Source organism: Haliotis rubra, unplaced genomic scaffold (genome assembly GCF_003918875.1).
Source record: "Haliotis rubra isolate DU_JTF1 unplaced genomic scaffold, ASM391887v1 Scf202, whole genome shotgun sequence".
NCBI lineage: Eukaryota > Metazoa > Mollusca > Gastropoda > Lepetellida > Haliotidae > Haliotis > Haliotis rubra.
In genome coordinates, this window is record NW_025766026.1 from 1,398,929 (window position 1) to 1,424,632 (window position 25,704).

At 38.1% G+C, this 25,704-nt stretch overlaps 2 protein-coding genes across 2 annotated transcripts; one reads left to right on the forward strand and one right to left on the reverse strand.

Annotated features, from left to right (window-relative positions):
* The first annotated feature begins 52 nt into the window (after positions 1-52).
* On the forward strand, positions 53-12,350 carry LOC124275770. The gene is given in 11 exon segments (XM_046711438.1): positions 53-705; positions 1,545-1,729; positions 2,442-2,472; positions 2,699-2,785; positions 4,109-4,218; positions 4,220-4,236; positions 7,707-7,737; positions 8,044-8,152; positions 8,746-8,865; positions 9,134-9,214; positions 10,155-12,350. Coding segments are annotated over 11 exon segments (1,506 nt in total). The 5' UTR covers positions 53-173; the 3' UTR covers positions 10,358-12,350.
* A 3,844-nt stretch (positions 12,351-16,194) lies between these two features.
* Positions 16,195-22,177, reverse strand: LOC124275771. Its single transcript, XM_046711439.1, has 6 exons — positions 21,772-22,177; positions 21,132-21,288; positions 19,153-19,323; positions 18,388-18,503; positions 17,261-17,378; positions 16,195-16,863 (listed from the first exon to the last, which is right to left on the reverse strand). Exons 1-6 carry the CDS (start codon positions 22,047-22,049, stop codon positions 16,777-16,779), a joined length of 927 nt encoding a protein of 308 aa, XP_046567395.1. The 5' UTR covers positions 22,050-22,177; the 3' UTR covers positions 16,195-16,776.
* Positions 22,178-25,704: the final 3,527 nt, after the last annotated feature.

Here is a 25,704-nt window from a genome sequence, read left to right on the forward strand (position 1 = left end):
CAGACAACAAACAAAAGACATGGTCAAACACCTGAAGTATTTATAACATGCAACTTTGTTTTGTTAATTGTTTAATAGCAAGATGAATAATGTAATTATTTTTATATTATATGTTGTTTTCGCTTTCAGTAGTATCAGTGTGGATGTAAGAGCAACAAGAGACGGCTAGGACAATGTCTGAAGATACAGCTGAAGGTGAGGGGCAGCTGTTTGGAGAGAGCTCAGTTGATTCCATGCCTGCCACAGAGTCTGTGGGAGGCTCATATGAAGAGGGAAAACAGATTCAAGGGTCTGTGTCAGAAAACAGGAAGGAGACTACTGTTGGAGAAGACTTTCAAACCGATAGTGTGCAAGGTGATGACGTTGAGTTCCTTAGTCAGAGAGAAACTTCCGAGGGGGTTTCTGATGATGTTGGAAGAGATGAAACTGTGGATGGAGTTCAGTGTGATAGCAGTGATGTGAGAAGCACCATCACAAAGGATGATGCTAATCATGATCAGCTTGATGATGATTTAAGTCAGTCGGTGACGAGCAAGGGAGCTGAGGCGCTGCCGGTTGGGACAGAAAGTGGGGAATGTATGGAAGGAAGTGCAGTGGATCCACCACCACCTGAGGCTGATAAAGATGAAGCTGCTACTTCAGATGCTCATACACAGAAGGAAGGAAAGAAGAAGAAAAAAGATAAACAAGCAGTCATTGACAATGGTATGTTTGTTGCTTTATCAAATTGATGTTATTGTCTACCTTAATCTTGTTTATTTGTGAATTTTTTTGTCACTATAACTATGGTAACAAGGTACTAAAAACATGATCATGATGATGACACTGTTCATGGTTGTCATGTATTTTGTGAATCTGTGAAGAAAATGTTTAGTTTATGTTCCTGATAATATGTAAATCATTTTGTCCAAATCTGAACATCTAATTGATATATTTTTACAATTTCCTTAATCACTGCTCATGTTATTTGAAACCAAGTACAATTATCAGTAACTAATATTGTTTTTTTATGCACTTCTCATGCTTCTTGAGACATTTCTCTGTGATCCGTCCTCAGATGGTCACCTGTCTCACATGTTAGGCCCCCCCCCAAAAAAAAATGTTGTGGTTCCGATTACCCAACCGGCCCTTGAATTCTGGTGCAGACCCTATCTTTTTTAGGCGTTATGAATAAAATAAGCTTACAGATACCATTGTTTTTCCCGTCACCAACGGACATCGGTCACTCTGATAGAGAAAGTCAACATGATGGCTGCAAGCTTGATTGAATGAACAATTGCACATTGACAAATGTGTTATTAGTTTGTACTTTACTTCTATAAAAATGTAATTCAAAAAAATCCTACCTACCTACCCTAAATTACAAAGAGGTGTAATCGGAACCACAACATTTTTTTATTTGGCCTTATGCCCTTTACTGATCAGATGTTCTGCATATTTATCATGTTAAGGATCCTGGGACAGTCCAACATTTTCTACACTGCCGAGTCAATGTTTACTTTTGTTCCTATTAGTATTACAAATGTCTTGGTTTCATATCACAGATGAGGAAGTAAATGTTGGCGATTTATCCCAACTGACAGAAGATTCTCGCAACATTCTGTTTGGCCGTGCCCTAGTGTACGAACGTGACAGCAAGAAGAACTGTGCCCTAAAGTGTTACCTGGCCTGCCTGTCCCACCTCACACCTGAGTCCAACTTCGTTCTCCTGCCTCAGTGTCTCAGAAATGTCAGTATACTTCAGTTGCTACATGTTTTCATTTTGCAGTCGTCATCTCTAAATGTTGTGCAGGGATAGTGTCTTTTGATGAATCAGCACATTAAAAAACTGTACCTTTCACTATTTTGAGCCTGTGAAATATATTGTTCATGTTACTTGTTAGCATGTATACCACAATAGAATTTTACTTCCAGAATTAAAATAGCAATTACATGTACACTAAGTATGTTAAGCAATAAACATGATTAAGAGTACTGGTATGTTTTTACCATCATTAATAACTGTTAGTTAATCGACTACTGCATCATCATATGTTGTTATGTTTACTATACATTTACATACCAAATATGTTTTGATATTGTATCTGCTCAAATGTGGTATTTTTGTTCTTCAGTATAGGGTAGCTATATGCTTACCATTTTCAACTCCCTGAGGAGTATGTAACCAAAACTGCCTGTGGGCGCTGCATTCCCTGTTGGGTGAACAGAGGTATATTTGAACTAAGTCACTTGTGCAATGTGTAAAAACATTTGGCACATGTGTATGGTCATGTGTGTTAATATGACCCTGTGGGCATCCAAAGACATGTATTCACAAGTCCTTGTGTTATGGAAATCCAAATTAGAACATTTCAAGATGTATGCTTAATGAATTACGTATTATTATTAAAATTATTATTGATTTTTGGGTGGATATATAACAATTTTTATGTCTCTTACAGATTGCTGATCTTTACTACAGAAAAGAAGAATGTATCCTTCTGACTAATCTCTATACTATATACTACTTTATACTATATAAATGTATGTGGAGTGTCTAGAATGTTTGAACTTGACATGTACTTAATGTGTGTGGCTTGCTTCCACACCAAATTTGATCAAGTAACTATTCTTGGTAACCATGGCAACTTCATGAGTATAGATCTGGTTATCAACCTTTGCTAACTGACCAAACATATATCCTTAACTACTACACAAGATGAAAAAGCAATTTTGTTTATCCAAGCAGAGAAGCTCTTCTATGAAAATGCCTTGGTTGATACAAATGAAATACAACAAAAAATAGGTGAGTCATGTTTGTATGGTCATTATCATTACTAGGATGTTTCAGTCATGCATGTATTAGATGTTATCTTGCCTCACACATAAGTTATCTTGCCTCACACATACATGTTGTTTTCTGATTGGCTGAGCGCTCTTCTATTATTTTCAATGTACCCAGCTTACAAGCGGGTAACATTTTCTATGTAGTCCGCTGGGAATGCCGAACTCATTTGGTACTTAGTAGTAGTAATTCTTTGTCTTGAATAACAATGAATCATGTATGATTTACGGAAATTACCTATGTTTTGCGAATGCAGATTGATGGAAGGAAGATAACTCTAAATTTGTTTTTTCTTGTTGTCTTGTCTGGTACTCCATACAATGATCCAATACCCATGCTTCAAACAGTTCAAAATTACCATTGAGATGTTTGGCAAGATAAATATGTTGTTCACTGGTCCCTCGGGGCCATGGGTTCATGTACCCTCGATGTTAGGGAACATAAACAAACATCGTGGGTACATCAGCCCTTGTCCCCCTCGAGACCAGCGAACAACTTATAATATAGGTATGATATCATGAGAAGACATCAATAAATATGTTATAGTATCATAATGGTTTTTGACCACTGGGTCATTAGGTTTGCGAGGGATATATATTGGATTAAAAACGAGTGAGTATGGTTTCACAGCATTTTCAGCAATATTCCAGCAATATTATGGCAGGGGACACCATAAATGGGCTTCACACATTGTACCCATGTGGGGAATCAAACCCGGGTCTTCAGCGTGACAAGCGAACACTTTAACCACTAGGCTACCCCACCGCCCCATATTGGATAAAAAAATAAATGCCCTGTGCACAAATTGGAAAGAAATGTTGTTTTGTTCAATACTGCGATTTTGTAAGTACAAGTCATAACATTTGTTGTGACCTTATCAGCATGAATAGGGAAATGTTAAATTCATATTTGGGAATTTTGACAGACATTTTCCCAGAGATTTGAGGTCAAATATCAGTCCCTGAGCGGGTCTATGATATGAGTGAGTGAGTATGGTTTTACGTTGCTTTTAGCAATATTCTAGCAATATCACAGCAGGGGACACCAGAAATGTGGGGAATCAAACTCGGGTCTTCAGCATGACAGTCAGACGCTTTACCCACTAGGTTACCCCACTGCCCTATCTATGATATGAGGGTGAATTGAGACAATAATACCTTTGTGACAAAACTTACTTTGTTTCTAACACTTTACACGCTTACTAACATGAATGTATGTGCTGGAACCTGTTTCCATGTTCATCAAAACTTAAAGAGCTGACCAGCATTTCATCATTGTCCACAGAGTCACTGCGTCAAGGGGCAGGCACCTCGGATTCATCCAGGTCTAATGAGGATGCTAAGATAGCCGCTGACTCACTTCGAGCAGATGAATATGAACATCTGGCCAAACTCGTGCGTTGATAAGGGACAGTGAGTATAGTGTAGTATATAAGCATGTCATGATACATAGGTTTCATGAATCGATACGTATTACGATACCCATGTCACGTTTCGATACGTATCACGTTACCTATTTTCGTGGCATTATTGCGTAAATTTAGTTACATTTGTAACATTAATATTTGATATTTTATAACTGTCCATGAAAAGATCAACATTTTTAATTCTCAGAGATTAAAAAGTTCTAATTTCCCATCTTTGTGCATGAAAATATTCATTTGTAACTCCCATAACATCAAAAAACATGATACAATTGCAAAATGTAAACAATACATAAACATATTTAAACTGATACTTTCAAAACTAAATATCGATACAGTTTGAATGTATTGATAATTGTATCATCTTAGAAAAAGTATTGATGTATCAATGTATCGTGGCATCCCTAGTAGTATACATGGTATAGAGACACACACACACACACACACACACACACACACACACACACACACACACACACACACTCTCTCCCTGTTATAACCTGCTCCTGGTTGTTCTAATTGAACTGGAAATGTCATCTGTCTTCATGATCTCGTAAACTCTGTGATCTAACTTAAGAAACAGCAATTGGATTTTTATAACCTTTATTGTTTGTTTGGAGAGGACAGAAGGAGAATGTGTAAGTGGTGGCAGTGCTGTATTGAAATTTCACTGTACAGAGTTGCTTCCCTTTTATAGCCATAGCTCAAGCTCCTTACAGTGATTACCAACTTTAGCAGAAACCTCTATACTACTGCTACCACCAGGCACAACTCCCCGCTATGTTAGATGGTCTATAGCCTTGGTTGAACTGAACTTTCAACCAACTGATTGGTGTTTTTTCAAACAAGTGTTGACTGTCATTTTGATGTTGAATACTCTACTCCGAGCTAAGTAGTTTTTTGTCAAATCACAGGAATGCAAGAGTAGTTGTGTTTGTCCAATTGTCCACAATTGCAGTTACTCATTCACTTAACATAAATAGAAAGATGGTGAAGAGTAACATTGATGGTGAAGAGTAGGGCTGGGACGGATACTCAGGTACTCGAATCCGGGTCGGGTACAGCTGGAATCGAGTCCTATTTCAAGGAATCGAGTACCCGGAAAGGGAGAGAACTCTGTAATGTCAAGGGCATGTGACTCTAACCTAGAGCAAAAGTGCTAAGTTGAGTGTTTGGGCTCATTTTGAGCTTGATGCAAATGGCAGAACCAATTGGCGACTGTGTGTACCATGCTATTTATTGCAGGAACAGTACAAGTTTAATGCACAAACATCTTGCTCTAAAACACAACGTAAAACACGAAGGTGTTCATTACATTGTGTAACTCTAATTGCTTATTAAGTTAGTTCATAAAAAGCTGTTAAGACTACATTGAATTTTGTCTTTAGTTTATATTTCATTTCAATTTCATGAGACACATAGTTTACTTCTGCGTCAAAGCTGAATACATTCACCATAAAAGAGATTGTAATTAAATGATTGTATGTGTTAGGATTATCAATTAAAACTAATAAATTAACATAATAAAACGAACGTTTATTGAAAGAGCACATTCTGATTTGCAAATTCAATGTTCGGCTGATTATCCTGACAATAAGAAGAAAGATAATCAGAAATATATAGAAGCACAACTTCCAATGAAGAACTCAATGTTCACTTATATACAAATTAAGAATATTTAAATAACAATAGTTTTGTGCTGTTTTTGTTTATCTAAACGTAAAAATATAGCATTTAGATGCATTTCTTTGTCGCTACATTCAAACAAAAGTATTTTAATGCGACTTTTAATAATCTTCTGGAAGGATAAAAATTTAATTACGGTTAATGAGTTATTCACGGCCCTGTATTTGTCTGTACTCTGTAATGTATAATAGACACACTGTAATGCAACTGACTTGAGCAACAGAGCAAAATGACCAGTCTTCTGTCATGCGAGCAAAGCATTTTGCTGTGTTGTTTAACTCAGTTGCATTACAGATTGCCGATCTGTATATCTCGTATAGAATTCTCCAGTCAGTAAATACATCAATCACATTTCATTCTATGTAAGTTTACATAAAGTCCCCATGTAAAACATTACAGGTTCAGTTAGAATATCACATCTGAATGTAGTTCAACAACAGAATAAATTGCCTTTTTTCATTGACGTAACACACATTTAATTACATCTTTGGTATTGTCCGGTTAATGGAGGTTATTATTAACGACTAATTTATCTGCACATGGGCAATGAGTTGTCAAGTCATAGTGGAATGTAAGTTAGTAATGGTTTTGCTCTTTATATCAGTTAAACAGACGTAAATTAAATAGTTTAAGATCAGTTTCAATGTTTTATTGCCATCCTTTCATGTTTTCTATAAAAAATCTCTGTCAAATCGTGATTGAATATTCAGAAAGTTGACAGAAGAGCTTTATTCTTGACCTTTCCGGGTACTCGATTTCGATTCGGGTAAGAACATGCGGGTACTCGATTCCATTTTTTCCTACCCGTCCCAGCCCTAGTGAAGAGTAATAGAATTGGATCATGCATTCAGAGCTTTCTTCAACTGACTTGTTGAAAACAACAGTTTTCCTGTTCATAGCAACAACTTGCATGTTGAAAACAACAAGTTGCATGTTTCAAGTGGATATTAACAAGTTTAGAAATGGAAATCCGAAAGTACAGAGTACAATAGACTTGTCATGAATAGCTATGAGCATTCAGTTTTCCAGGTTTATGTGTGAAACATCAAGTAAGTTAATAATAGGGCTACGCAATATGACCGCTTTACCGGTATTTACCGGTTCACACATGAAAACGATACGAATTGCGATATGCTGATCGAAAACTGGTATTTTGACATGCATTCTGAAAACTTCGTAAAACTCGGAAATCTTGATGATTGTGGAAATTGTGGTAAGGGTGGTGGGAATGATCGTGGTGAAAATTACATTAACTGGATTGTTAAGTTCTTTTCCTTGTTTCATTTGTGCCAAATATTATTTACATTTGTACTTTGTCATCATTAAAAGTTTTTATTAAGGTTAATCAAGCATAGTGATTTTGTTGTGGTTTTGCTTTATAAATCAGGCATTAACTCAATTAGAAGTAGTTTTTTGTTTAAAAAAACATCTTGCAATATATTGCAATACATATTGCAATATATGCTTTTGCATCGCAATATATCGCAATATGAAAATTGTCTGCAATACCCACCCCTAGTTAATAATAAGGCATACAACTTTAAGGATAACAGCTTCTTGTTTGACATCGATGTCACGTTGTATGCTTTATTATTTACTGACCAACTTCTAGAATACAGATCAAACAATCAAGTAAGTTCAGAGGGAGTTACACGTTATTGAGTGAATGAAACAACTTCTATAGTAAAACAGTCTGTGACTATTTTTCTTCTGCTGCAGTTCATAAGAATATGACTTATGTATATAAGTTGTTTTGTCTTCATATATTTTCAGGCCCCAACTGGCCCTTGAGTATGCTGGAAAGGTGAGTAGGAGCGAACAAGCAAATGCACTCACGTATGCATGTGATAAGAAGGGCTTGTACAGCTAAACATTCCAGTGTTGCTTGATAGCATTAATACTTCAGTGATTTATCTAGACCTCCTCAAAGGCCAATATTCGACCCCAAATCTGTGATGGCTGTAACAACATAATGTCAATATTCAACTGATGTTATTGCTTTCTATAAGTGACATGTATTCCATTTTTAAAATAGTCATGGTAATGGTACATTCCTTTTTCTGAATGACAACATGTTTTACTACTACTTTTGAACATTCCTTTTTCTAAGGCCACAAAGCTGAGGCAGAAGATCTATGGAAATGACAATCCCATCACCAAGGAGAGCCTGGACTTCTTTGCCACATTATATGCTGAGGTCGGCAAGCAGCAGTACTCAGGTCAGTGGTATTATGATGTGGTAGAGATGCTCATCAGCTGGCATGGGTACCAATCGGGATGCTGGTTTACATTTGCCCCCCAGAAATCTGTACTGATCATAAAAGTTGACTTAATTGATCTGGTGGTCAGGCTTGATGACTTGGTTGACTGTGTGTCATGTTACCCTGATGGCATGGATTGATGCTCACAATATCGATCACTGGATTATTTTTAGGCCCCTACCATTAAGCAGTAATATTGCTGAGTGTTTAGTTAAACAGCAAACTAAGAAAGATAGTATGGCAAAACAACTTCCTGTTAGAATGATTCAGGACCAGTTAATGTAAATCGAAAATATGGAATATTTACCATATACAGAAGAAGAGGACATTATGAGCATTGTTTGAAATTACTGAGGGTTTTGTGGTCCATGAAGTTTTTCTATTAAAGTATCTAGGAACTACCTAAATCTTTAACTTAAATGGTTAGGCATAGAACACCTTGACTTTTTGTTTAATTTATAGCACACCTGTTTCACAGTTGTTTGCAAAAATGAGATTTATAGTCTTTTGTATGAGACTGTACATGTACAGTGTTTGGTAAACTTATCCAGACTCCATAACACAACTGAATGATGGTGATGGAAGTGATGGGGCTTCTGTAAGTCCAGCTGTCACCCCATCAATGGAGCGCTCTCCATCCTCGATACTACGCCAGAGGAGGGCAGGAGATGGTAAGCAAATCGGATGCACATTAATTCATTCAAACACCATTGAAAGAGAATTTCTGGAAAAATATACAGATAAAATACAGTAATAGATGTCAGTTCTTTTTTCCATTATTGTTGTACACCAAGTTTCCAATTGTTTGCTTAAATTATACATATGTTGAAAAATAGATAGGAATTAAAGTTGGGTGGGTGTTATTGTTAAACAGTGCATTGTATAATCCTAGAAAGTTTCACACATTTAAGAGAGAGACACTTGGTTGTCTTCTTTCAGACAAAGAGAAAAAGCAGGTTCGGTTTCAGGAGCCTGAGGGAGGGTCATCTAGCCCAGGGTCAGACAGCACCAGGGAGCAAGGTATGTAGCATTAACAGACTCAATCTAAACATATACACGTTCACAATAGGAGGTTGATGCAGTGTCCACAGCACTGAGGGCATTCCCCTGTGGGTTGCCAGGTAGCAGGGCGGTAGGGTAGCCTAGTGGTTAAAGCATTCGCCTTCATGCTGAAGACCTGGGTTCGATTCCCTACATGGGTGCAATGTGTGAAGCCCATTTATGGCGTGCCCTGTTGTGATATTGGTGGAATATTGCTAAAAGCGGCATAAAACTAAAACTCACTCACGCCAGGTTAGCAAAGGTCCTTAACAACTGATGACCAAATGGTTCAGATGGGGAGGTGCGCTCACTTGGTTGATTGGCTGTTAGTACACAGATTGCATGGATTGTTACAGAATTGTTGTTCACAATATCGATCACCGGATTGTCTGGCTCAGAATTAAATATTTACTGGCTGGAATCGCATTAGCTATTGCATAACACAAATGGGAAAATACGGAAAAGTCAGCTGACTTCATGTTTGAGCTAACAAGGATGCTGAATTTGGCTACGTCATATACTGCCAAGGTGTACAACAGTATCCTCTATAACAGCAGCAATTGGAGAATTGCGAAATGATGTCAGTCCAGACAGTGTAGACTTGGTCCAAATGATGCACACACCATACAATAGTTTTCATATCACATGTGAAATAAATGTGCTACTTCCAACACCAAAAATCTGAATATGAGTTTGATGTTTTAGTTATACATGAGCATTCGCTTGTCACGCCAAAGGCTGAGTTCGATTCCCCCCATGGGTACAATGTGTAAAGCCCATTTCTGGTGTCCCTTACTGTGATATTACTGGAACATTGTTAAAAGCGGCGTAAAACCAAACTCACTCACTCACTTTCATTATACATGACTCAAACTGACAATTGGTAGCTAACAAGCTTCATGTTGATTCTGTTTGACAGAAGAGTTCATCTCCCATACTCTGCTGTGGGTGCTGTTTGCCATCTGCTTCCTGTTGCTGTGCATCCTGGGACTGTGGCTCCTGTGTTCCATGTCGGACAGCTTGGCCTGTCAGTGGGTGAAGGGAGAGCTGCACTATTTTTACATGCGTGTCAAGTACTACTACTACCAGTATGCCTCAACCAAGAAGGTCAAATACGCTTGACTTCATCATGTTGGGATGATTAGCGATGAGTGGTGAATCAAAATATTTTCAGGTCGGGATACTTCTCACAATTTCTGAACTATCTGAATGGACATATAACATGTCCGAAATGGCTCCTGATCATAATTTTACAACTAATACAACTTGATTAGATGCTATTTTAATAAAACGTGATCGGTGACAATTGTATTGATGACAAAGATGTTTTGCATTTGGTTAGCAGGCCGGCATATATTTCCTCGTGTTCAGTTGGTTGTCAGATTATTAGCAGCAAGTGTTTTTGTCACGTATCGTATATATATAAATATTATATTGGAAATATTTATTGTATTCTGCAAACTTTAGTAAGCTGAATACAAAATTTTGATATTCCTAATATATGATACATATATGATACAGAAACGTGTGTTTGACATTAACATTATATTACACTATTTGTGATTTACCCATACAGTCCCATATCTGTCATTTTTTATTTGTGTCAGGTATATACCTGTATGTCAAGTCATCCATGCTTTGTTTCTGGAAAGCAACTCATTTTGTTGAGCATATCTTATATTTCCTGAAACAAATATTTATTTTATCTTTGTCATAAGCATCCAAAGATATGAGTGTTTAATTAATTTATATCTTGCTGAAAATGTATGTCTGACCATTTAAAATGTGTTCTGTTTAGTCAGTCACAATGTTTTGTAAGCAATAAGTTGCTTCTATTCAGCAGAACAGATCTTACATTTCCTTGTATTATGTTGTAAGGTTGACCTTTGACAAGAAATAGACAAGTTGCAGGTAGTCATTCATTTTGTTTCGCTTGTATGCTAGTGGATGAAATCTTTAAGGACAAACACTGTATACTTGATTTCTTTATAACTGTTACCATGGTTACATATCCCTTTACAATCTGTATGGCAGTAGGGTAGCCTAGTGGTTAAAGTGTTTGCTTGTTGCGCTGAAGACCCAGGTTTCATTCCCCACATGGGTACAACGGGTGAAGCCCATTTCTCGCGTCCCCGCCATGATGTTGCTGGAATATTGCAAAAAGCGACGCAAAGTCATACTCAATTACTGACTACAATCTGTAAAAAGTAACCAGGAGAAGGCTGTGAAAGTCTGAATGGTCATATCAAAGGTCTGTCCAAAACATCTATAGGCTGGTGATCTGCAATCATGATTTAATTTGATGTACTATTGTATCAGGGTATTAGTGTGGCATATACTTAATAAAAGTTTTAAAAAGAGCCCCTATAAACTTGGTAAAGAAGGGGCTTCCTTTTATGTTTGGAGCAATTTGCCCTTTGCAGTTGAAACTTCTATTGCAATACTGCTGCAGTAGTTTCATCAGTTGTAGGTTTACTTGCATCTTTGCATAAGGTCTTTGTGATTTGACTGAATGTGCTTGTTGCGTTACATAGAGTATCTTGACATGGATCAAGATATGTATTATAGTGTCACCTTGCTGAGTCTTAGGGACAATGAGGATTGCTGCAGGATGTAAACCCAGTGACATCTAACATTTAACATGGGGAGCCCTTCAATATCATGAGCCCTTTAACCTTGAACACACTTCTTGTCAGCCAGTAAATGGGCACTAGAGACGGACCATGGTGTCAGGGTGGGTAAGATCTCTGACTTTGTGTACTTGCTAAAAGCTGCCTTCAAAAAGCTGCTGTGGGTTCGAATCCTGGATGGCACAGAACCCGCAAAAAGTATTAGAATCTGTACCTTACTGGTAGAGCGTAATCTGAAACGTTACATTTTACCACATTCTAAATGGCAGTGTGTATTCAAATGGTCTTTTGTCAGTTTGCTTATTCTGTCATAGTGATGACTGAAGAAAGTGGGTCAAAGAATATTTATCATTCCTCTACCAAGATTAAAATTGTCACCTGCAATCGTTTCCTTTGAATTCTTCCAACAGTGTTCCATAAAAGCATCATTGATAGTTAACAGTCACAGACATGGGCTGTTATTCACTGAATTTCACCAAGCTATTTTACAAGTCAGATGAAGCAGTTTCTAAGCTTTTGTTTCTTTTGGATTGACTCAGTCTCTATTTGGGGCATTGGGAATAGCCTAGTGGTTAAAGCGTTCCCTCGTCACGCTGAAGTCCCTGGTTCGATTTCCCACATGGGTACAATGTGTGAAGCCCATTTCTGGTGTTCCCTGCTGTGATATTGCTGGAATATTGCTAAAAGCAGCTTAAAACTAAACTCACTCCAGTCTTTATTAATGCATGGTTATGAAATCCATGTCTTTATTCAAACATTCCTACTAAACTAATTTATGTTTTAAAATGTTAATATTAATTAACGCCCTTTGTGATAATACCAACAGTATTTGATAATGAAATATTTTTATATGCTTGTAATTTTTATCATGTTATGATGTTTATCTAACTCTGTCTATGAGAAAACATGCAGTTACCCCATTGTTATCTAATGTTGTTTTACATGCTATCTTATGTATTGTTATCTATGTCCTGTTCTTTGGAACTTGTTACCATGGTTACATATTTACATACCACAGTTTATTGACTTTTTGTGGAGCAAAAGGTTTTCTCTTACCCAGAAATCATAAAATTATTTTGTAAGGCCAGAACAACATATGTTATATTTGTGATTACACTTTCTTAGTAAAGTACAAATTCTAGTACTTTTTGAGTTGGATTCGAACCCACACCCTCCGAGTCAGGATTCTTATCGCCAGCACACAAAGTCAGCTGCCTAACCCGCTCAGCTACCGCGACTTCCACAAAAATGGAAGTCGGACAACTGGTAGTCTAGACTGGATTTTGTGTACCCCTTCTGGGGCTCAACTAAAAAAAAGTACTATAATTTGTACTTTACTAAGAAAGTGTAATCCCAAATATAACATATGTTACATTTGACCACTTTCTAAATGGCATTGTGTAATCATGTCCAAAATATTCAAACAGAAGGATGTTTAAGAAGTTAGTGATATTTTCAGTCAAATATGCAATGTTTACGGTTTACAAAGACATGTTTTTGGGTTGTTTTTTTCTCATATATGTAGACATACTACAGTCCATTACATTTAAATGCATAAATATTGTAGTGGTCAGCTGCATGCTAAAATCAAAATTAAAAACAAAGAGCAGAAGTAAACATAGAAATCCAATTAAATTTGATATTATTTTGGAATATGAAAAGAAAATCAAGATATCAAGATAATCAAATTGATCTTGCCTGCCAAATGAACCTTTGAAATGTGTTATGTATATATCTAACACTTAAATTAATCACTTTTATGAGAATGAAATCCCTATATCAATTACTGAATGATTAGAATCTGTTTACTTTTGAAGTGCAACACTGACACATTTATGTAATATATTAAGTGAATGCTGACTTTGCAGCTATCTTTACTTAAAATACAGCTGTGATGTCAATGTTGTTTGCACTGCAGGTTATAGACTATCTGTAGTATATTGGCAATGTATTAATGGACTTTGCAAAGCATTTTTTAGTTCATACGTTAATTCTAAGCACATGCATTATGGATGTACTGGCTTCAACAGTCCAGACTGACAAAATGCGTATGCAGTCCAAAGTTGCAGGCTACTTCAAATGCAGCACAAAGATTCATATGTATGTTTGTGTTGTAATTATGTTCATTTATATATTGATTTATTTTAACTTTCCGGCTGTATTTTCAATATGATTCATGCACTATTCTGTTTTTCTGATGCTTTTTCAAAGTTCGGAACGTATGTGTATCTGGACAGTCATTACAAATGATACTCGCCAGTCAAGCTCCCTCATCTGTTATTTATAACAAATGCCCAGGTACTGTGAAAACAAAGTGCTATCCTTAACAGAGTTGTGACGCCCAAAGAACCCTCGTAGAAAAATGTAAGTTCCGACCACCACTGTATCTAAAGTTGGCCCCAGTGATCAGATGGAAGAACAGTTGTGCAGTTGAATTATATAGTTTCTTTTATGTCTGTATCAGTATTTATCAAATCTTGTCCTTAAAGATGATGCTTACGTGGAAGTGGTTTTGCAGTAAGGCTGTTCTTTCATTAAAACACTTTGTTTTCACAGGTTTTTATCTTTAGTTACTATTTTAACAATTATATTGATGAGAATGCTATCATTTGACAGAATATACATGTATGTGATTTTCCAAAAGGTACACAAATTTCTTTGATTTGTGAGATGTTTAGCTGGAGGTGTTTTGTCATAGGTGCCCCACTCTTTATATTTATAAGTATAATAGATACCATCTATGTAAGATATCTATATATGATATTTTAAGACAAGCATGGGTTATTGAAGATCAATTCTAACCCGGATCTTCACAGGTCATAAATATATGAGTCGGGCGCCTATGTGTTTTATGTGTAAGTCTTGTTGATAATATTGTTCTGAATGTCACATCTCTGAGGAGGTGTACTGTATGAATCTGAAACAAAGAATCCGTAACAAAAGGATTCAAGGATATTTCACTTTTAAATATGGGCCCTTGTTATCATACTCAATCATTTGTTGATATTTTTTCAGTTCATTCAAGTTATGTGTTAATGTATGTTTTGCTCAAGTCATATTGTAAGCATGTGTGAAAAAATGACTTGTTCTTTTCAGAGATGTGACAATGTTTGTTTATGTACTGCAATTTGACAAATCAAACATTTGCATTTTGATGCTTTTTACTTTTGAATATATATTTTGGGGGATGTCAGTGTTTAAGCTGACAGTTTTTATATACCAGTTTGTTGTTCAATGACTCCTAACTTAATCCCATGTATTTGGTGGAGGCTATACATGCGCGCACACGCACACAGATGAGTTGTTGAAATGATATTCAAAATGAAGTTTGGGTGATCAACAAAATATTTCACATCAAATGTATTGAGAATCAATCAATCCATTGAGAACATTGAGAACAGTTTACAAATGTAATTCAATTTATATTTTCTCAATCAACCATTCCTTCTTTAAAGAAGACAAGTTTCCTGATTTTCTGATGTTCCATGTTCACTTTATATATAAAGTGGTAGTTTGTGCTCAGTAGAAGCTCTGACATTTTGGACATTTCAAAACTGCTATTTCTTCCTTGATTTTTATTCTTCATTTGTTCCTTTTCAGTATGTATAATCTATGAACAATAATGGTCAGTGGTTCTATCATTCATGTGTGTTTTATATGCCTTCATCCTTTTCAGTCCCATTGTTGTTACTTATCTGCAGTCTGCCAATTTGCCAATAGTCCGAAGATTGAGTCCAGGCTCTCTGACTTTGGAATATGTGGTATTTTAATTAACATATTTGTCCAAAGGCTGTAAATTATGGAGATATTGTCTACAATGACAAAACTCATAATATCTATACACAAATATGCTTTTAAATTGGCTATTTAAAGGACCTGGTAATATTAGTTGTGAAGTTTGTATCTTCATACATAGAAAACACTTCCATGTTTTGACAGAAATTTGTCCAGTTTTATAAATATCATTGTACTTTATTTTCTGTATTATTCTGACCAAACTGTTTTGTACATCCTTTGATATCTTAAAAATGTAGTTCCTGGATCATAAGTCTGCTTGCTGGTTCAGTTGCACTGACCAGTTTCAAAGCTTGAATATTTGTGAGCCGAAGTACCCTGTGGCAGTACATTAACTTACTATCACTGGTTGGCCATATGTGGAACTATTGAGGATGTGTCTCGCATGTTGTTGATGCTCTAACGACCCTGCTTGTGTTGAACAGTATTATACACTCTTCTGACACAGTGATGCTACCGGACTGTAGGAAGCTGGTCTTCTGAACTGGTGTGCTCTTTGTATTCATTTTGCTTCACAAATAAACTTTTGAAACACAGAGTTAAACACATTTTATTTGCAAAAAATATAATACTCAAAGAACTTAAAACATGATATTGTCTTATGACTATAATTAATGGCATGTTCTTCAAAATTGTTTTGAGTAGTATATATAGTAACATCATAGACAGTGCTTTTCGTCCTTCCTAACATCAGGAGCATACACAGGTAGATCCAGAGGTTGGGTGCAGGAGTGCACACACAAACGTTTGTCCTGAAAGTTTATTAAATGACCGTTGAAACTCTCGTGAAAACGGGTGAAAATTAGTGCACGCTCTCCCTTTCTCAAAAAGCTGTATCTGCCCCTGCATAGGAATGAGTGAGTATGTGGTGTGTCATGCTGCATCAAGAAATACTGCAGGTATTTTGACTTAGGAAACCAGGAATTAATAGCCACAACAATGACGTCATGATGACAATCAACAAGGTGACATTGTGACCACCCAACCTCTTTTTTCTAAGCTGGAATCTGCAAAGGATCACTGATGCGATATCCCAGTATATATGGAAGACTTCAGCAAAGTTTCTGGTAGCTATTGCACTTCTTTATGAAACATGGCAAGTTGTTTGCTTGGCTGTCAGTTTCCATACGCCTTTGCTAAAGAGGGTGACAGTTTGAAGGCCTTCCTGTACAGTTCAGCTGCTTCCATACACTCCCCACAAGCCTGAAATAAAGGTTCACGCTGAATTACATCTTTTGAAGCATTATGATGACACACTATTGTTGTAGTTGATTCTGAGCCAGGTATTCACTGGCCATTCTGAACAACACTTCTATCAAGAAAAACTTAAGTCCATTCCGAAAAAAAAGAAAGAAGAGAAATATTGTATCAACTATTACCAAACAAACCCAACTTGTTCAGCTCTGTATTACTATGTTGCCATGGTAACCAAAAAATATATGATGTCAGCCATTTCATGAGCAGACATGAACACTCACTTTCATATTGTACTCAAGCAGGATGTTTAGTGAACTACCCGCTGGGCCAGCTGATGGAAACAACTTAAACTTTTAACCTTAATCTGTCCACTTTTTAAGAATACAGGGCTGGAGCATCTCACCTCTTTGCGTTCAGCATCCTGCACCATCAACAAGGCCTTTTGGTCAGCCTCGGAACAGGCACTTGGACTCGCATTGCGGAACATTATGTCAGTCCTCAGAATATACTTCCGACCATCACTAAACAACAGAGTACCGACAAACACTTTTTAGAATTCCATCTATCATAATGATTTTGTAAAGTATATTTGTCTATGTGTTTGAAATACAGGATCAGTGTTACAACCTGCTCATTACTGAATAATGATTATTCTCTGAGAACATTGTCACAGCACTGAATAGAAGTTCCTCTCCTGATACCCACACACCTTAAACCGGGCACACTACAATATTTCTAACAAATACAGTTCAAGGCAGCATTCAGAGCAGTTTGCTTGTTGTTTAACACTGCACTCAGTAATATTCCGACTACATAACATCAAGAGCATCGATCTATGCAACTGGGATACAATAACATACATCAACCAACTCAGGAAGTCTGACCTCTCAATCATATTAGTCGCATCTTATGACAAACATGGGTTGCTGTAGACCAATTCTAACCTGGATCTTCACTGGTTCAGAGCAGTAGATGGTAAATACACGTACATTACAGAGTATATGTGTTTCATGATTATTTCTGGTTGAGCATTTCACTAAATAGTATATGATAAAAATTTGCATATACAGGACACCAGATAAGGGCCGTATCGGCTTATGTACTGATATAAAATATGCACGATACGGTAGGAAATAATTTTAAAAACGTAGCAGATACAGACCACAGCAATGGTGTACGGTTTCAGAATCATTTACAGACGTATTTATCTGAAAAAAGTATTGATTTATTGTTTATTGACCTGTTTACACCAGAGTAGCAATGTTGTGGTGCATATATGAAACGAAACACAAGATTACTGATACGCCATTAAATTCCATTCAGTATTCTAAATGTACTCTTATTGTTTTCCAGTACTCCTATATTGAAAAAATAAGGAGTACGTACTCCTGATGTTGAAATATTATCTTGAGCCCTGATATACACTATATACATCAAAGATAGATTTTTTATGTACAAAGAGGAATCTGATTTTATGATAATCTACAGCACTCCGACTGTTGAAAGGTCAATATTTGGCATTTCACTGACCCTAGTTTCTCCCCTTCGTGTAGCCGGTGATGGTTAAAGACAATAGCCATGCCAGGTTCAGGCTGGATGCGATACAGGACATTTTTCTCCTCTGCACAGAACTTGCCATTCTCGTCCTGAACACAAACATTTTATCTAACTTAGTGTTATTCTTAGAGTTCGCCCTTCACCATTTATTTTTTAACTATTTCACATTCATAACAATTAAGAGTTTTAAGGTTATGGCAGTGATATTATATAAATTTAATTTTTTATTTTATTTGTAGCTAGGTTAGAGATATCTCATAGACATGAAACATGCCACTTATACACTATGTGAATAGGTAACTGTTCCGTGGCATAAGTTATTTGGCCATCCTTTCAACTTCTTTCAATCACATGACTTCGTTTGGTTGGTTTGTTTGTTGAATGCCACTCAGCAATATTCCTACTATATGGCAGTGGTCTGTAAATAATTGAGTCTGGACCTGGCAATCTTGTGATCAACATCATGAGCATCGATCATGTGTCAAACCAAGTCAGTGAGACTGACCACCCCATCCCATTAATTGCCCCCTACGACAAGCATCAGTTATTGGAGACCATTTACACAGATCCATGCTCATGACATCAATCATTGGATTGTCTGGTCTAGACTTGATTATTTACAGGCTGATGTCACATTGCTGGAAAATTGCTGAGACAATAAACAAAAATCAAACAGTAAAACCGATTCTTACATTGATTTTCTTGAGTGGTATACTTCGTGTACGAGTTCTTACCTACCTTGTACAGAACTTGTTTCTCATCCACAAAGTTGGTGCTTCCCCCACTAAAGTCTCCATTGAGGTAGAGCATCAGCGTCTGGAGTGACCGCTGGTCAGTGCTGCTGGAGAAGTGACCATCAAAGTGGGGGCTGAAGTGTCCCCCTGGTAAGTAACGGCATAGTCGGAACACCTGGAGAAAACAGGTTAACAAGAGTGACTTCCCTCAGTGTTTTCCAAGGAGAGAGCAATAATGCCTGTTTGTTACACAGAATTATGGAAGATAAATGACAACTGACTCGTAATACTTGTTTGGACAAGTACACTGATCAGTACAGTGAGCAATGATCTACACCATCAGGGTACATACGGACTAACATTTGTATAGCACCAACATCCAGCTCAGCTGCTCAAAGGTGCTTGGTTTCTCCCTCGATCACTGGATGTCAATCTCAACGGCACGTCGTATATCAATCTCAACTCCCTCGGGAGCATAAAACTCTTGCAGCCACTAGGTGCACCGAGTTAGTGTGGCTTTCCCATCCTTACGAGGTACCCATTCACAGCTGGGTGGACTGGGACACATAGTCACAGTACTTTGTCCAAGTTTACTGCACATTGCTGTACCCACAACTAGGTGTTTGCAGGTATTCATGTGGCCACCATCTGGTCTAATACCAACGGATTCTTTGGTTCTTTTAAGTGCACAGGGTTGTGTACAGTACACTAGGGGTTGTGACAACACTGAAAGAGTCTGCACACAAAGTTGACTCCAAGGTTGTTACACCCGATCACAGGTGGGCTCGATCCCGTCACCTCAAGCTCGCTGGATCATTAGCCTGGCGTTTTAGCCAGTTCGCCCACCACGCCCCCAGCCAGTTCACCCACCAGGCCCCCACAGGGTATTGTGTCATACAATCAGCCATGTAACTTATCCTGACATCAGACCCAATCCATTTTGTCATCTTCTAAAGTGAGTCACATGTAAAAAGATGTGCAAGTCACACAGTTAAGTGTCTCATCATTTAGCTCAGTTTTGGATAATTCTGTTATCTTGTTCAACACATATACACCTAGAACCAACACTGGTCAGTTTGTTCAGTACATACATCTTTGCATCCTCGATAATCTCCAGGGTATACGTTACTATCACTCTCCACTATACCCTGGATGCATCCACGGCTTGGCCGGAAGATTTTATTACCTCCCTTTGCTGGCTTTTTATCCAATCAGATGTCTACGCTGGGAAGTTGAGCGAACCAATCACAACTCACCTTCGCTTCTTAAATTATCTAACTATTAAACTATTGATGCAGAGGGTACTCTGAATGATGTGGAAGGAGTTATTTTACATATTTTTGAAAGTTTATGATCTGTCAATTTGTCTGTATTATTTCTCCAAACATCTGAGTGGTACTGCGAACAATCTTTCGCGACTGCGACCGCTATCTTTGTTGACACTGGCAAGCTTGGATGTAACGGCGGCTTAGCTGATTGGCTACTGTGAGAATGCGGAGCCAGCAAAGGGAGGTAACATAATTATCGGGCCAAGCTGTGGATGCACTATAAGGTGGATGTATGGTGCTGACAAACCAAGGATCAAAATCAGGGTGAATCTGAGACTCGAACCCATGATCATGGATTTCCTGCAGGCTCAAAGGACCTAACTCTGCATTGAGTTTTGCAGTGAATCTGATACCTGGGCCACCAATGTACACAGATCTAACAAAATACCGTAAATCTTAAAATGAACTTGCCTAAAAAATAATGCAACTGTTGGACTCTAGACAAAAAGGCGACTTGTTCTTAATTCGACTTCTTTCCAGCCGCAGGGTATTATATGTGGAGATAAAGTGACTTCTATTTCAAAGATTAATTAAAGCAAACAGAGACATTTCCCCCCTATAATTCACTCTTGTATTAAGATTGCATTTTCAACATTTACAGTGTATGTGTGCAGGTTGTCAAGATTACACTCAAGGTTACACATCCTCTACTGACCGGGTTGAGTCCCAATGGCTGCCATGTTCCCTGGAGAAGGAAGTCAATGCCTTGTACATGTTGCTGTTTTGGGTCACCATTGATGACAATATTGGACAGGAATGGCTCCAGCCTTGCCCATAGAAGCTCTGCTAGCTCCTGGCTCCTGAAGGAAACTCTAGAAAGAAGGAGATACATTTACCTATCTTGAAAAATACTTGCACAGACAATTTGTGTTCCTAAATAATATTTATGGTACAGAGACACATATTCAGTTAATGACCTTCATGTCACATTAAAGAAAACAAACAAAATTACAATGGATTTTAAGCGGTGTTAATAAAAAGAGTAAAAAGAAAAAATATTTCTCTTTCCAGAGTAATTCCAAACAAAACCAAAAACTTAACTAATTAAAAATCCACATAACCACACCTATTTACTGAGTAAAAGACATAACCCTTGAAATGGTTGGTGCGATGGTCTTGACGTCATAATTTAATACCATAAAGTCATACACTACTCATGGCCCCTACACTATGTACAGTATTAATGTTAGGAAGTCGATACTTTACTGTTAATAATGACGAAATCACCATTCATGTTCGTTTCATACATCTCTCTCGATCGATCGATATTGATGTATTGTACGTAGCTACAGTACCGGTGACAACTTCTGTATTCTTCCTTCACGCCGATGAGGGGTTCAAACCCAACTTCTTCCCCCTTGTCAATATAATGCCGACAGTCCTGAGGGGTGAACAGGCCATGAAGCAGGAACCCCTCGTTCCCAAAGTCCAGGATTTCGGTCCTGTTGACAGACTCCTGGGCAAACCCGTCCCCCGATGCACAACACACATGCTTCAGTTCCCCAGCGTCATGTAGAATCTCGCCCGCCTCGTTGGCTCCAGCTTCGGTCCCCGCTACAAACTCGGAAATCATGTCTGTAACTAGAACTAATATCAGAGTGCGTTACTGAAATTACATCCTCGTGGTGTATGAAACTAAGTTGGGATTGCACAACCAATCGAGAAGAAAGTTTGTTTACATGCAACTTCATAACAGGTTAGAGTTATCTCCCCTCCCATGACAGCCTCTCAAGCTCTATCGCGTTGAGAAGCTTGTCAGCCCAATCGTGTAATAATCATAATAAGGAATGAGAGAAATGAATAGTGTTTATTAGACAGGGACATGATTTAAGCAAGAATATTCTTCTTTTCTTATTCAAAACAGTTATAGCGTTATTAAGTTAATAAGTGTTGTTTTGTTTATTGTCAAGTCACGTAAACTCTCCTAAGCTAGCTATCGTTGCTGGGCAGGACACCAACTGTTGGTATACTGAGGTTTCATGACAAACAGTTTCAGGCAATATGTGGACGTAGTATTGTATACAAAATATCCATTGTTGTTAGATATATATTATAGTAGCATGAGAGGTTTCCCTTTAATGAATACCACAAGGCTCCGGGGTGTGAGCAGACGGCGCATATATTTTCCTGGGACGAATCCACTGTTGAACAAATTCCTATTTATACATAAAGCCCTGAAACATTTGGTGAACAATGTAAATTGTCCAAGGTATCACACCATCAACCAGATAGAGATTCAGACACATGTCAAAGTTAACAGCCCCTACTTCCAGGACATGCTGCAGAGTTTACTACATACATTACAGATGAAATATGAGAAATACAAATCTCCTAATGTAATTTACACACATATAAATACTATTACGGATCTTTCATAACTGTCAGATCTAGTTTCCACATCCCTGTGATATCCCAGATGTTCGCCGAGGTTCATATCTGGGCACCGGTGAAGATCCGGGTTGGAATTGGTCTTCAGCAATCCATGCTTGACACTTGTCATCGTATCCCACTTGCGTAGATCGATGCTCATGCTGTTGATCACTGGATTGTCTGGTCAGACTTGATTATTTACAGACCGCCGCCATGTAGCTTGAATATTGCTGACTGCGGCGTTAAACAACAAACAAATGATACTGGGGCTTCTTGCAAGCAATGGTAATGTTTCGATTGCGTTGTGAGATAACGGCTCGAGAAAGGTGAGGTCAAACGTTGTCATCCATGAATGTCGGACAGCTGGCAAGGGGATGGTTATCAAAATGTGGCACGACGGCGGTATTCAGTACTTCTTGTTGATAATGTCGATCATTGCCTATCCCAGGTACTTGCAGTCATACGCGAAGCAACCCAACACAATCACTAAGCCGCTACCACCAAAGGATTCAGTGATATGCCTCATTGCGACGTCTCCCCAGCGCAACAACGGATGTCGGTAAGGTGTAGAAGACCAAAGAATCCTACATCATGTCCTGCACCACGCAAGGCGTTCATGCCTGTGCCTATTTATGAGGAAAGGACGCTTGTTGGACGACGTTCCCTCAGATCAGCAGCCAGCAGCCTCCTTCTGATCGACAAGTGGTCTAATGACCGACTGGCTAATGGTCAAGTTAGCGCTGATGTTGCGGACAAGACATCCCTGCGCCGTCATGCCTTTTACTTAATGTGTCAAGACATGTTGATTGCACTTGAACTGCTTGATAGTTACTAATGCGACAGGTAACTGACTGAGTAGGTGGGCGAACTGGCTAAGGCGCCAGGTTAGTGATCCAGCGAGCACGAAGTACCGGGATCGAGCCCACTTGTGACCGGGTGTAAAATCCTTGGGGTCAACTGTGTGTGCAGACTCTTTCAGTGTTGTCACAACCCCTAGTGTACAGTACACAACACTGTGCACTTAAAAGAACACACGAATCCGTTGGTATATAACCAGATAGTGGCCACATGAATACGTGCAAACACCTAGTTGCGGGTACAGCAACGTGCAGTTAACTAGGACAAAGTGCTGTGACTATGTGTCCCAGTCCACCCAGCTGTGAATTGGGTACCTCGTAAGGATGGGAAAGCCGCAATAACTCGGTGCGCCTTGTGGCAGCAAGAGTTGTATGGTCCCCAGGGAGTTGAGATTGATAATAAGATGTGCCGTTGAGATTGACGTCCGATGATCGAGGAAAAAAATACCAGCGCCTTGAGCATGCACTAGTGCGTGGATATGTGCGCTACATAAAATCCAATAATAATAAAATAAATAATATAAACTGAGTAACAGTCACATAATCTAGACAAAAGACGGGAAATGGTTAGTATTCATGCACTGATGGATGTTCGAGCATGTTTCAGCTATCATCTAAAATATGGTGCCCACATCTAAAGGTATATATTATGAACGTAAACGGACATATCTGCAACAACATTAAAATCGACATGCCTTACTAAACATACGATATAACAATGCCACATACTTCACCCTATCCAGGAATGCCGTCCATGAAAACTGTCCAACTATGATAGACAAGATTGCCAGCAAAACAGTGCCACTGATGTGTTCAAAAGGCTACAACACCCTACACGTCCTCCTCAAAATGACCCGCAAAATCGTGATGACCAAGGAAAGCAAGTTTTAACGAGGACTGTTTTCGACTTGCAAAGTGACTCAAATCACACCATTTCTGATGAAGCCCTTGAACATCCTTGGAAGAGTCTGTTAGTCGTCTGTCGCCAGGCACCTTGAAGGATTTTGTGTACTGGCGTATTGACTGATAGTCTTGTTTATGCTCAGTGTTATTTCATCACATACGTCAATAGAACATACTGATATCGAATTAGCCAACCCCAGTTACGAATCTTCATTAGTCATTGCTTTCAGTAACGGAGACCTATTCTGCATCTGAATCCCCATGTACACAGGTGTCTTTCAAAAGTAGAAACAGTATCTGGAGTAAGCCTGATAGACTGAAGAATTACATCTACATGTATTATTGAGCAAAGAGTGGTTTGAGGTTCTTTCACTGGGCTGTTCTCACAGTATAACATTGCATCATCAGCAATTATTGAGGGATCTGAAGGTAGGTTTTTCTCCACCATGCTGCTGAAGAAGAGTGACAAAAGACTATAGAATAGAATAGAATAGGATAGAATAGAATAATACTTTAATGCCTTTTCAGGAATTTGTGTTACATCAGCAGAGCTACTGACACATTAGAGGGATACTAGTACCAAACATATTTACATAAATTCTTTTATTTAGGTATCTTCACATTTGTTTAAGAGAGATATGGTACTTGGAATAAAGGATGTACGGGCTCTCTTAGTTTTCACAATTGGAACTTTGTAGCGGCGGCCTGAAGGGAGAAGGTTGTATTCCGAATTTAAGTAGTGAGTACGGTCAGATATGATTTTGACAGCTTGATTCACGATTTGCCGCTCATATATTGATGATAAACATTCAAATCTGACTCTAGCGATTTTACTTGCAGTGTTAACAATTTTGTCTATTTTAGATTTGAGATGAACTGAGACCCGTACCAACAATGGAAGGAAAATGTTAAAATACTCTGAATAAATGCTACATAAAAAGATGACAACACAGATGGGTTAACATTAAAAGATCTCAGTTTACGCAATGAGATGAAGACGTTGTTGACACTTTTTTGTATAGGGCTTCAGTGTTGAGTTCCAGTTCAGCTTAGAGTCAAGGAAGGTTCCCAGATACCTATACTCCGACACTGTCTTAA